At 44.2% G+C, this 14,328-nt stretch overlaps 1 protein-coding gene across 2 annotated transcripts in view; it reads right to left on the reverse strand.

The window, feature by feature from the left end:
- Positions 1-13,082, reverse strand: part of CLSTN3 (calsyntenin 3) — a 72,766-nt gene extending 59,684 nt beyond the window's left edge. Inside the window, exons 1-2 of one of the 2 annotated variants that reach the window (XM_073552978.1) lie at positions 12,736-13,082; positions 12,143-12,305 (exon numbers count right to left, since the gene is read on the reverse strand). In XM_073552978.1, coding sequence (XP_073409079.1) covers positions 12,143-12,215 — 73 coding nt within the window. In that variant the 5' untranslated portion in view covers positions 12,216-12,305; positions 12,736-13,082. Of the gene's footprint in view, positions 1-12,142; positions 12,306-12,616; positions 12,706-12,735 lie in introns of those variants that run through there. The other variant, XM_073552979.1, reaches the window with a different exon arrangement.
- Between the last annotated feature and the right edge of the window lie 1,246 nt (positions 13,083-14,328).

Below are 14,328 nucleotides of genomic sequence, written 5' to 3' on the forward strand. Positions count from 1 at the left end.
ACCACTGGGCACTCTCAAATTGTAATATTTTTCTTAATATTTTTTTATCAACTGGCTAACACAGTACAAAGATATATTTTTCCTGAGATAGGGCTAGATTTCACAGAGAATTGGCAAAAATTACTATATTACTATGGGAGAGGCACACAGACCCCACATCCAGCCTATATTACTGGGAAAGACAGTGATCTTACATGCAGCTTATATTACTAGGAGACAGACACAGACCTCAATTCCAGCCTATATTACTGAGAGAGATTACACAGAGCCCACATCCAGCCTATATTACTGGGATAGACAGAGCCCACATCCAGCCTATATTACTGGGATAGACAGAGCTCACATCCAGCCTATATTACTGGGACAGTCACACAGGCCTCACATCCAGCCTATATTACTGGGACAGTCACACAGGCCTCACATCCAGCCTATATTACTAGGACAGTCACACAGGCCTCACATCCAGCCTATATTACTAGGAGTGACACACATACCTCACATCAAGTCTATATTACTGGGATAGACACACAGAGCTCACATCCAGCGTATATTACTAGGAGTGACACACATACCTTACATCAAGTTTATATTACTGGGATAGACACACAGAGCTCACATCCAGTTTATATTACAGGGAGAGAAACACAGAGCTCACATCCAGCCTATATTACTGGGAGAGACACACAGAGCTCACATCCAGCCTATATTACTGTGAGAGAAACACAGAGCTCACATCCAGCCTATATTACTGGGAGAGACACACAGAGCTCACATCCAGCCTATATTACTAGGAGAGGTCTGTATGTATGTATGTATGTATCTTCCAGCAAGATACATACAGACCTCACATCCAGCCCACATTACTGAGAGACACAGACCTTATATCCAACCTATATTACTGTGATATACACTCTCACAAAAGAAAAATCCAAAGTGTGCATAGGCTGCAAACTGCATATCAGGGGGTCTTAAATTGAATGAAAGAATGAAGGTGGAAACACAGTGTAATTTTATTAACTAATGGTAACCACTAAAATATGTAAAAATAATGTATTTACATTGTAAAGATATACATAACTTTAACCCTTTCCCACCTTAGACGTATAGTGACGTCTAAGGTGGGCTCCCCCTGCATGATGCGGGTTCCGGCGATGAGCCCGCAACTTTTCCAGCACATGTCAGCTGATTTGAACAGCTGACATGTGCCCCTAACAGCCTCTGTGAGAATCGCAATCTACCCGCTGCTCTTAACAAGTCAAATGCCGCTGTCAATCTCTGACAGCTGCATTTAACATGCTTGCTCCAGAAGCGTGTCACTAATCCCAACCATCGGCGCACGTGTCACATGATCGTGGGTCGCCGATGGGTCGGCATGACAACCCGGGGTCTGCAGCAGACGCCTGTAGTCATTGCCGGAATACTATGAGCGTGACCCAGCAGTCAGCGCCCATAGCCAGTGAGAATTCTAGCTGCACAGAGCAGGGCTGAAGTGTGTGATGGATAACACACAATGATAGCAGCTGACCATGTTACTTTAGAGCACTGGTCTCTAGCTCATGATTCTCGAACCTTTGCAATACTACATCCCTCAGCATGCCCTGTTTTTTTGGGACTTACTTGGAGTAGACATTTTACAACACAGAGCCCCCGTTTCCCTGCATTGACCACCAGGGGGAGCTCACCATCTAATGTGTTATTACTGAGCTCCGTGTATAAACAGTATGTAGTAAGCTCATCAGCTCCCTCAAGTGGTGGCTGCAGAAAACAATAATTTAATAAGATAATTATAAGATCAGGGTATTTGAAAACCGTAATTGCACCAAAAACGTTGAACCTTATAAGTAAACACAACAAAATAATATGCACAGGTTGAGATTTATTTAAAGAACATGAAAGAAGGGATGGAAATATCAAGAAGGTACAAAAATGGGAAAATATGAAAGAAAGAAGGTCTAGAAGTAAAAGATGAGAGAGGATGGGAAAAAGTGAATAGGAAGACGGAAAGCAACTGAGAAGGTACATCCAAGGAAGAAAAGATGACATACTGTACATAACACGAGGAAATGAGAAGACTGAGAATGTGAATATCGGGGAGGAATATATAACGTGGACGACAGGAAAGAAGAATAGTTAGAGCATGAAGATCTATAAATTTAGAAAATGAGGAACGGAAACGAGAAAGGATGGAAATCATTACACAGAGCTGGAAGAAGATGTAGAATTGTGAGAAGAGACAAGTGAATTGAGAATGTCAAAAAAAAGAAAAGAGATCAATAAAGGAGGTGAATGAAGGAGATCTAGAGCATAAAAAGGTAATTAAGAAAGGAGATCTAGAGAATAAAAGAGGTGATTGAAATAAGGCGATCTAGAGCATAAAGGAGGTGATGAAGGAAGGAGATCTAGAGCATAAAGGAGGTGATGAAGGAAGAAGATCTAGAGAATAAAGGAGGTGATTAAGGAAGGAGATCTACAGCATAAATGAGGTGATTGAAGGTGATCTAGAGCATAAAGGAGGTGATGAAGGAAGGAGATCTAGAAAATAAAGGCGGTGATTAAGGAAGGCGATCTAGAGCATAAAGGATGTGATGAAGGAAGGCGATCTAGAGAATAAAGGAGGTGATTGAAATAAGGCGATCTAGAGCATAAAGTAGGTGATGAAGGAAGAAGATCTAGAGAATAAAGGAGGTGATTAAGGAAGGCAATCTAGAGCATAAAGGAGTGTGATTAAGGAAGGAGATCTAGAGAATAAAATAGGTAATTAAGGAAGGAGATCTACAGCATAAATGAGGTGATTGAAAGAAGGTGATCTAGAGCATAAAGGAGGTGATGAAGGAAGGTGATCTAGAGCATAAAGGAGGTGATTAAGGAAGGAGATCTAGAGCATAAAGGAGTGTGATTAAGGAAGGCGATCTAGAGAATAAAATAGGTGATTAAGGAAGGAGATCTAGAGCATTAATAAGGTGATTAAGAAAGGAGATCTAGAGAATAAAGGAGGCGATAAATGAAGGAGATTTAGAACGTAAAAGTGAAAAAGAAAGGATATCTAGAACATAAAGAATATGATAAAGGTAGGAGATGAAAAAAGGAGATCTAAAACATCAATATGATGATAGTGGAATGAGATCTAGAGCATAAAGGTGATGAAAATGAAGCAAGTCTAGAACACAGATGATTATATGAAGAGATCTAGAACAGAAATGTAATTATAAAGAAAGGAGAACTAGAACATAAAGATGATACTGACGGATGGAGATCTAAAAGATAAAGATTATAAAGGCTGTAAAGCAAGGAGATACAAAACAAATTAATAGACAGGTTATCTATTTATATAATTGCTTGTAATGTTTTCATTTCTTGTTCTGTCCAGATGTCACAGTATCCCAGAATTCCAAGCGGAGGAAGTTCACCATCCGCCATATTGGTTCACCCAAGTGATGGGTGTCCCAATATGGAAACTGCTGCTGGTACCAACCTATTGTGCGTTACCACCAGCGGAACACCGTCGCACCACACACACTCACACTCTCACGCAGCCTCTTGCCCAGTACCACCAGTGGAACACCGTCGCACTGCGCTTGCGCGAATTCCGCGCAGGCGCAGTGAATCATTCGGCGGATCCCGGAGGCAGATGTGCAACGTGTCTACAGGCAGAGGAAGTCGGTCACATTAAATGGGTTTTCCCACGAACGAAAGTTCATTTTAAAAATTGTCTGTGTCTGACCGCGTACGGAGCATACTACATCTCCTGGGCAGGGGAGGAAGCAAAAAACAATACGGACATTACAGCAGGGGATCACAGAGGAGGTAAAATATTTCACTGACTGTTTTTAAACAATATTTTACCTCACAAAATGTATCCTCTTCGATCTCCTGCTGTAATGTCAGTATTGTCTTTTGCTTCCTCCCCTGCTGTGGTATGTTCTGTACACGGTCAGACACAGGGGTGAGAGACAGAGCACAGAGGTAGACAGCTCAAACAGGACAGCAATGGGGGGAGAACACAGCACAAGAAGGAGAGAGACAGCAGACAAGGGGGAGAGCACATGGGGTAGACAGGTCAAAGAAGAGAGCACAGACGGGAGAAGTCAGCACATGGGGAAAGAGAGAGTGGATAGGTGGGTGAGCACATGGGGGGAGAGATTCTCAACGCTGCAAAGCCTGCCCCCATCGTGACATTACCGCCCTCCCGATGCCATAGCATCGGGCCTCCATCTAGTGAAAAGATAAAGACCATAAAACTGACGTGAAGAGATCAAGAGCAAAAAGATCATGTCAGGAGGAGATTAAAAATATAAAAAGCAAAGAGGGAATGAGATAAAGAACATCAAGATAAGGTAGAGAGCAGATCTACAGAAGAACATACTGACAATGGAGATGGGATATCAAACACATAAAAATGATCTAGGGAAGAGACCAGAACACAAGGATGAAACAATATAAATAATGGTACGATAAGGAGTCAGGAGGAATAATGTGATATATGGAAACAAAAAATTTAAAGATGAGTAAGGAGCAGATCATGGACATAAGGATACAAAAGTATAATGGTGCGATGAAGAGAAAAGTGCATGGAGAGTGTAAATGTGGAGAAAGAAATAATGATGATATGGGAAGAAAATCAAAAAGAAAAAGGTGTTACAAGGAGTAAATCAAGATCATAAAGATTATGTAAAGATCTCATGAACATGGGTGTATGGAGGGAGATCAAGAACATAGGATGATATAGATAATATCAAAAGAGATCAAGAACATAGACATGATGTATGGAGTAGATGAAGAACATAAAGATCATGTAGGGAGGAGATAAAAAATATAAAGATAAGAAGGGAATGAGATAAAGGACATCATCATAATGTAGGGTGCAACGTTAGAGCATAATGATGATGTTGACAGGATATCAAGAATATAACGATCTTATAGGGAGGAGATCAAGAACATATGGATGATCTACGAAAGAAATCAAGAATCTAAAGAATTTGTAAAGTAGAGCAAGAAGGCAATCATATATATATAAAAATAAAGATAGATTTATAACGATGCCGCGAAGAGACAACTGGATTGAGAGTATAAAAATGGAGAAGGAAAAAGAGCAATAACTTGATGATATAAGGAGGAGAAGAAGAATAAAGGAAGTGTAAAGTGAAGATCAAAATCATAAGGATAATACTGTATATGGAGCATTCAACAGAATCCTGGGGTTAAACTGCTTGAAAATGAATCACAATTTTTTTTTGTGATTTTTGTTGTTTTTACACCAATACTGGTCAACTACGACAAATCTTTAAAAAGCAACAAAAGCTCATGGACATGGCCAAGCACGTCCGACAAATTCACCATAATTTACTCCCCAAAAGTGGCGTAACTTTCTGGCGATGGCATACAGCAGTTGAAATATACACCGAATTCATCAGGAGGCGCACACAAAGATAGACAATACAATTAATGGTGTAATGAGAAGGCAAGAGGAAGAAAGGAGAAAACGATGACAGAAGATGGACATTGAAGGGATAAAGAGGGGAGTGGATTAAGATCATGAAGATACAGCAGAAGATGTCTACCAGTAAGATTAGGAAAGGTGACATGAAATATAAAAACCAGGGTGAGAATGATAATGTATACTGGGGAAGGAAAGAGCGTAAGAATACCATGATGTAGGAAGTAAAAGAAGAAAGAACCGAGGAAGACGTAAAAGACGAGTTGTATGGAGTGGAAGAACAAGACCATAAATAAAAGGAACATACGATAAAGACTGAGGAAGAGGAAAGGTGAAGAGGCAAGAGGATCATGAATGAAGGAGGGAAAAAGAAGGAAACTATGGACAGAAGACGGGAAAAGATGAAAAAGAAAGAACGAAAGCTGAGTGTGTAAAATGAAAGGGAACCTGTCAGCACATTTTCACACGGAGGTAGTGGAACGCTTGTGCCACAATACAAAATGACACCTTTTTCAATAGAGATCCTCCGATGTACCAGTTTGAAGAAGTCTAGCGTAGAAGCCATATCAAAATCAGGGTGGGAGTGCAGAGCGGGTGTGTGTCAAATCACTTGGAAAAGGTGGTCCAAGTGCATGGACACACCCCGGTACACCTTCTGCCTGATTTGCATATGGCTTCTACATTAGATTTCTCATGATTTGCACATCAGATCTCCACAAAAAAGGTATAATATTTATTTGAGGCCAAGCGCCTACACACCCATACCACTATTCCCATATGTAAAAGCATGGTAACAGGTTCCCTGTAAAGAAGGAAAGGGGGTGGGGGGGAAATAAAGAAAGTACAGCTGTGAAAAGGTAAGAGTGTGGCGCCCCTGAGGATTCAGTTGCCACAGAGGTACTGCACCTCCTCCTGAGGTGTGGTACCCTACAATCCAGGTAAGTTGGAGGCTCCTGACCATGCTCCAACACCTGCACCCATCATCACAAAGTAGTGTAGCAAAGCCACATTGCGGCTCCCTGCCTGGAGTGTAGCAGAGCACCTTTGGTGGCTCCCTGCTTGGAACACGAAACGTGCTGGGAGGCGGGTGGAGTTAGAATACATAAAAGAGCGGGAAGGGTTAGGAGTTCAGTCAGTCAGTCTGAGGAGAGAGGATCCCTGATAGAGGGATGGAGGAAGGAGGAGCTGCAGCAGATCACAGTGACCCGGGTCTGCTGACACGGGAAAGGAAAGAAGGAGAAAGACATTGAACAGAAACCTGATCTTCTATAAGAAGGAAAGACTAGTACGGAACGTAGGAGAAAAAGGGAACAGAGGACGTGGGTTAGAGTAAAACCCCACCTAGAAGTTCTAAGCGCAAGGCTGGGGCCCGGTCCCCGAGGCTGTATGGATGCTAATGGTCCTGCAGCAGACACCGGAGGAGTAGTGGGCTGTAAATGCACTACTCCCATATAAGACTTGAGGGCACAACAGCAACATTGATAGTGAGCCAGGACTTAGGAGCAAGGAGTCCCCGAAGTAGGCTACAGCTGTCTGCCGCACAAAGATAGTTCTTGGGAACATCTGTTAGGAGGAACTCCAGTGTGACTCAGTACTAGGAGTACTTCACTTAAAGGCGCTATAGAGGAGACGTTCAGAAAGGCACATGTTGGCGGAGTGTTGGAAGGGAGGATTCCATCTTGCCTGGAGGTTGACCGAGTCCCTAACTCGGAGGACACGGCACGGAGGCAGGCACCTGTGTGTACGTACAGACTGTGAGTGAAGCTTTGGAACTACAAGCCCTGGTGTCCTCCACTCATTCCGGCGCCAACACCCTCAGCACTGCTACATTTCTGCACCATCCACGTCTCCCAACTATCATCTCCTTTACACTGCCCTGGGACTACAGCTTCACCTGTGGGGAGCTTTTACATCTTTGCTGCACCATACCATCAGTCCCAGAGGATCTGCATTCAGCGTCGGCTTAACACCTCAATTGCCGAACACCACAGGTGGTATCACGAACTGTTCATTCAATTAACTACATTCCATAATTCAATCTCCCTATTACTTGGGCGCCAAGGGCCACGGACCGGGTCACTGCTGCTGTGACACATCCCGCTGATACCGGCCCGGTACCGAGTACCCCACAGGCCTGGGAGGGCGACCCAAGAACATTGGCGGATGATAAAAGATAAAAGTGGGGAGAAAAGAACTGAAAGAAAAAGAACAGGTTCAGGTCGTCTCATTGCTGGGAACACCAGTAACCAGTAGAGGTACCGAGAAGCAAGTGCTAAAATCCTCTGCAGCGCCAACACTGGAGACGTACAGTATTACATGGCTGTTATTAGAATCACTGGGTTCTTAGTGTAACACAGAAGTAATATTTTTGTAGCGATCAATGACAAAAAACTGCAGCTAAAAAGGTCATAGAATAAAGAGACGGCATAGCCAGATGGACGTATGAGGACACCCTGTGTGATGGACAAGGTTCAGGGACACACATAGCATATCTTTACCAGTAAGAGTTTATACAGGGAGGTCAAAACATTAAAACGCTAATGAAATCATTCTGTAGGAACACTTACAACTGAGTTCATAGCCGTCTCAACATCAAGATTGGATATGTACATCAGGAGCTTTATGGAGAAACCACGCAAGCCTAAGAGGTCTGCACAATGCCAAGCGTCTGCTGGAGTGGTGTAAAGCCACCATGAAATTAGCAAGCATTCCCCATCTAAATGTTATATGTTCATATGCTTGAATGAAGAAGCACATACTGTATTTGCTTGAATGTAGAAGAAGATCCATGGGTTGGGAACAGTTTTCATCATTTTAACCCCTTACAGTGAAACAAAAATCAAAACTCTAGCAGAAATTCAGAAAAATGACACCTTCAACTTTGGGGCACAGTGGAAATGATTCATAAAAGTTCCTCCAGAATATATCCAGGGCAGTACTGTATTTATTTTACTCATTTATATAGCGCCATTAATTCCAGAGCGCTTTACAGACATTATCATCACTGTCCCCGATGGGGCTCACAATCTAAATTCCCTATCAGAATGTCTTTGAAATGTGGGAGGAAACCCACACAAACACGGGGAGAACATGCAAACTCCTTGCAGATGTTGTCCTTGGTGGGATTTGAACCCAGGACCCCGGCGCTGCAAGGCTGCAGTGCTAGCCACTGAGCCACCATACAGTGCTGACCACTGAGCCACTGTGCATGTAAGAGAAAGGTGTGGGAATTGGGATCGAAATGTGCTGTGTAATTGGTTCTTTGAAGGGTCTGGGCAGGGGTAGACATAACAATGGTGCAATCTCTGAAGCCGAGCAGGGGGCCAGGAGGTCAGGGGCCCCACTTGCACTTGCATTGCAGGTGTAATTGTGCCTTATAATGAGCTATTAGACTGCGACGGTTCCATATATTGTTCTTGCACAGGGGCCCCCTTCCGTCTGTGTCCTCTCCTGGGTCTGGGTATCCATTAGTCCCCAGCCTCAATGGGCCCCTTTTGGAAGTGAATTTGTGACCACTCACTAGCCATTATATCTTATGGATTGCTCCCTCAGTTAGGGTGGGCATCAGACATCTCAGCATCCCAGCAGGGTCATGGCCTCAAGGGTGCACAGATAGCACTTGCACCCAGAAGCTGGTGCCAATAGAGTGCAGTTTGCCGCCTTGCCCCATAACAAGACCAAAATGGGTGGCCTAGTACGGATTTTGCATTGCATGCTATCAGAGCATGCTGGGAGTTGTAGTTTTTCTACAGCTGGAGATCCAGGAGATGATTTATAATATCATATTTTGGAGATGTGATTGCCTCGGGAGCTATTTTTTTGCATGTATGACAGTGATCTCTGCATCTGTTTACCCCATACATTATGCATACGATCACATGCGCGTTTTGTCTGCCGAGCTGTTTTCATAAATCATTAACTCCTTTTGCTTCTGAGCACAAATAGAACGTGCGACGAGCATCTGTCACTTTACACCCGTCAGCATCCTCAGCCATTGCTATATTAGGATCACGCCGAGCTGAACCGACCGGGTATGAAAGGGGATTGATTTTTTTTTTTCTAACATAAGTAATGATCCTCGGCAAGAGCTCCCCGACCTTCACACCCTGCGCATTCCCATCAGCTCTATTCAGCGAAACGCAGGGCATTGCCTAGCAACGTCCAGTGCAGGGTGCTGCAGCCATGCTGGCATGCATATGCTGGGTCCATCCAAATAGGATCGAAACTCCACGCAATACCTGGCCATTCAGGGGTGACTGCAATTAACCAGCTGCAATCACAGGGGTCAAGGATGCTGAGATGTAGGGAGATGGTTGCAATGTTTTAGCTTGCCAACTGAGTGGCTCTGCGGCTTTTGAGACTTGCTGGGAGATGTAGTTTTGCAAATGGTGAATCATAGGTTAAGAATCACTGGACTATGGGTTTTTTTTTTTATGAAATGTCACAGAAGCACAAGCACAGAGTCTAGGAAGTTTAGATACACCATATGGACACAAGTATTGGGACACCAACATATTCCGCTTCCATGGGGCTTCTCTGACCTCCCATTCTACATCCATAGACATTAGTATGGAGTCGTGCCTCGGCAGATATAAACGGCTCCCGCTGTTCTGGGAAACATTTCTACAATATTTTGGAGGTGTCTATGGGGATTTTGCCCCTTGATCTAGTAGAGCATTTGTGAGGTTAGACCCTGTTGTTGGGGACAGGCCGAGCTCACAACCTCTGTCCTAGTCACTGGATGGTGTGTCCAGGCTTTGTGCAGCCGGTCATGTTCTTCCATCAAACGCCCCCTCCATTTCTGTATGGACCCTGCGCACTGGGCACAGTCATGGGGAACACAAAAGGATCATCCCCAAATTGTACTCAATGTCCTCAATGTCTGGTGCTGAACCATAAACATGTCTCTTCACTGGAACTAAGGACCGAGGCCGACCTCTGATAACAGCCCATAGCATTATCCTCCTCCTCCATCTGTACAGGGGGCAGAATGCAGTCAGGGGGTAACATCCTCCTGGAATCACCAAACCCAGACCCTGCCATCAGACGACAGATAGAGAAGTGTGACCCGTCACTGCACAGAACACGTCTCCTCCAGAGTCCAGCGGTGGCGACTTTACATCACTCCATCCGACACTCGGCATTGTGCTTGGTGATGTACGGCTGCATGCAGCTGCTCGGCCAAGAAGCTCCTCGAGGGGGTCGCAGTGATTGTGCTGATGTTAATACCAGAGGAGGTCTGGACTCTGTAGTTATGGGGTCAGCAAGAGTGGTGGCGGCTTTTCTGCCCTCTGCTCATCAGCACTCGGTGACCCCGCTCGGTAACGTTAAGAGTTGCTGCGGTTCCTTCCACTTCTCAGTCAACTGACTTACAAGTGATGGGGGAAGATTAAGGAGGAAGAAATGTCATGGATGGATTTATTACACTGGTTTGTTCCCATTACAGGACCGCACTGGTGTCTGTGAGCTCTGCACCATGAGCCATTCTGCCAAATCCTAGTAAAGGCAGAGGGCATGGCGGGGCAGGGGGTGGATATTATACACCGGCCCCGGAGCGAAGGGGGTAATGGTGCTGGATGTTATACAGAAGGAATGATGGGGCCTGATGGTATACAGGAGCAATGGAACCAGATTGCATCTGGGTGTCCGCCTCCAGTAGGACTGAAAATGATGCACATCAGAGCGCACATCGCTCTGCCGACACCATTATAGTCTATTGCCCTGTCAGAGCATAAGTCCGGATTCCGTTTTGTGGAGGGTTCAGACGTATGCCCTGATGGGACGAATCAACGTGCAGAAAGGAGTAATGTAAAATTACCCTAAAAGCCAAACTGGCCTTGCTGCCCATAGCAACCAATCACAGAGCAGCTTTCAGTTCATACTCTGCTCTTGAAAAATGTAAGCTGCATTGTGACTGGTTACTATGGGCAGCAAGTACAGTTATTCTTTTTAGACAGTTTTCATATATAGTCAGCTTATGAAAATTACCTAAAGAGTAAAAACTGTCTTTGTAGTTGTAGTTTCCCAATAACCGAAGAGCCACTGAGCCGCCTTATTCATCAAAACTCTCAGTTGGTAATAGCAACCAATCACAGCTCAGCTTTTATTTTATGAGAGCAGTTTAAAAAATGAAAGCTGAGCTCTGATAGGTTGCTATTGGCAACAAAGCGAGTGTTCACAAATGAGGCCTAGTGTTTCTTCAGTTGTGGGGAAACTATAACTCCTAGCATGTTCTGTCTGCACCTGATACTGCAATTTCCAAAGCTGCTCTCTATCAAATACTCATATTTAATGCAACCATCGTGTTGTTAAAAATTATATTCACTGACGTATTTTCATTTCTGGGAAAGCTGTGTGACTGGTAACATATATAGTTTGGTTGTCACCGAGCTTTCTCAGACTACAGACTGGCATATTTGCCAATAGTAGTAGGAACTACCACTAGTTTCGGTGAAAACTTCCCTATTGGGAGCGCAGAAGCCATAGTGGAGGCCATATTGGGTATCACCCAACTTTCCCGGAAACAGATACCGAAAAGACTGTTTCTGCTGGGAAGACGACGACTCACAGACAGGGTTTTGGGGGGTTTTTAGGGAGAATTACTGTAACATTGAGTCCTGTATGGTATTGAAAACACAATATATATAGATATATATATATATATATATATATATATATACAGGCACTCCCGCCCATTTCTATACTGACCTTTATTGCAGGTAACAGCATGCAGAACGGCTGCGACCAGAAGGACCGTCAGGCAGACGAGTTTCCCGATCATTCTTAGCTGTCGCCAGTGGTCTTGATGCACTTAAGAGGGGGCTATCTCGCGGTATTATTCAGCGCTGTCTGCGGACCTCATGTGATGTTTCTGCAGGGAAAGAATGGCAAGAAAATCCCCCAAAATCAATCTAGACGAATGATTTCCTTCTGTGACATCGCAGACAGTCTCGTCTCTCAAACCTGTGCTGTCTCTTTCCTACCAGCAGTAACTCAGGCTGCACAAGGGTTAAACATGATATTACATTTTTGCAATTACCCCTCTACACAAGTCCTGTGCTGTTACACTGTCACGCAAGGTCTAAATCAGCTGCAGTCTCGCTGTCACTCAGTAATCTCAATGTCACTGGTTGCATCTTGCCCCCCATTTTCTATCCCCCCCCCAACACTGGGATCTGCAACCTGCCCATCTGCTCCCTGTGCGGCGGGATTATGCACGGATGAAGATGCTGCTCCTATGGATTTGCTGGTCTGATTGTGTGCGGGATGCTCTGCGTATGTGATGCTCTGCAGCTGCTCACCTGTAATGCTCTGCCTTGGGTGGGGGCGATCCTTGACGGATTATGGCAAAAATTGCAAAAAAATTAAAAAATTAAAAATTTCAGTCAGGTTGGCGGCTTCGGTGATCTGCTAAGAGGTGTACGCCAGGGGGTGGGAGAAATGCTCTGCTTTGGGGAAGATGCTCTGTGTTGGGGAGGGAGATGTGGAGCTTTAGGGGGGATACTTGGCTCCGGGGGAGGGTCTGTGTAATGTCCTTAGGATGGAGCAGAGTCTAGCAGCACTGCAGGATGACATCAGCCATAGACTGGCAGCTCCGCAGAACCAATGGAAAAGCTGCTGCAGGTGGTGGAGGGGAGAGGAGGGCCTCGGTGGTCCTCACCCTCCTCCCTTCCCTTACCTTGTGCTTCATGTCCTCTCCGCTTGTCTCCCCTCCCTTTCCCCCACCCATCATATTACATTCTGTCTTCCCACATTAGTGTCTCCCCAAGGTCCCTACAGCCAAGACGTGAGATAAAAAGGGGGGCACAGTCACAAAATTTCCTAGCTAAAAATAAAATGGCGTTCTAGTAAATATATAGAAAACTATGCAGTCAGGCATAAAGATCAATATTGTTGTACGCATGTAATATACATACTGGCAGGCCGGCAGGGTGCATCCGTGGCCACAACAGGTGAAGGCTAATGAAGTGGCAAGGAAATCCACGGCAGAAAATAAAAAGCTTCTCTGTGGAAAATTTCTGAAAGATTTCCATTCATCCTTTAAAAAAAAAAATAAAAAAATATTTATAGTATATATATATATATATATATATATATATATATATATATACAGTGAAGTTCTGGCATATAATAATCCGAACAATCCAGCGGAGACAAGAGGTCACATTTGCAGGAAAATCAGAACACATTTTTATTTTTTATCTTTCAATCTTTTTGTGTCTGTCTGATATTCCAGAATATCTCAAAATTCAGCACTTGCCAGATCCGAAAGAAGTGTATATATTTAGGTAGTAGAATGATTCTCTACCTTAGCAAACACATCAAATATACATTTCTATTATCATCCATAAATCCAGAATATTTAATAGCACATCTTCCATCAGACTCCATTTTTTACTCTGTCGGAGTTTGATTCAAGTGTCACCTTAGTGTGATCACAGGAGAGTATCGCAGTACAGGTTGCGGGGATGATGGAGAACATTAATTTCTCCATCTTCTCCATTGTCTATGTGAGCGGGCATCGGACTGCACTCAGATGTCACCCGAGTGTAGCCCGATATTGTACATGCTCCATTGACTTGTATGGGTGCGTGTGATCCAAATATTGGAGCCACTCGCAGCAATCGGCATGTGAAAATAATCGCAGATCTGCTCTGCCCCAAAGTACGTTATTAGAGAGAGCGCTATCCGAAAAAATATCATATGGCACTCGGCCGTGTTGTACGCCTGTGTGAGCAAGCCATAAGGGCCAAAATATCAGACAAGTAATGAACTTTGATCATCACCTTGGAAGTAAGGAGTGTCATCATGTGCAGTGCTAACCTTATGTTGGATGGTACCAGCAATGACACCTTGTGTTTGTGCCTCCTCTTAGGTATAGTGCTATACAGTAT

Source organism: Dendrobates tinctorius, unplaced genomic scaffold (assembly GCF_039654945.1).
Source record: "Dendrobates tinctorius isolate UK_male_01 unplaced genomic scaffold, ASM3965494v1 ptg000196l, whole genome shotgun sequence".
NCBI classification, from domain to species: domain Eukaryota; kingdom Metazoa; phylum Chordata; class Amphibia; order Anura; family Dendrobatidae; genus Dendrobates; species Dendrobates tinctorius.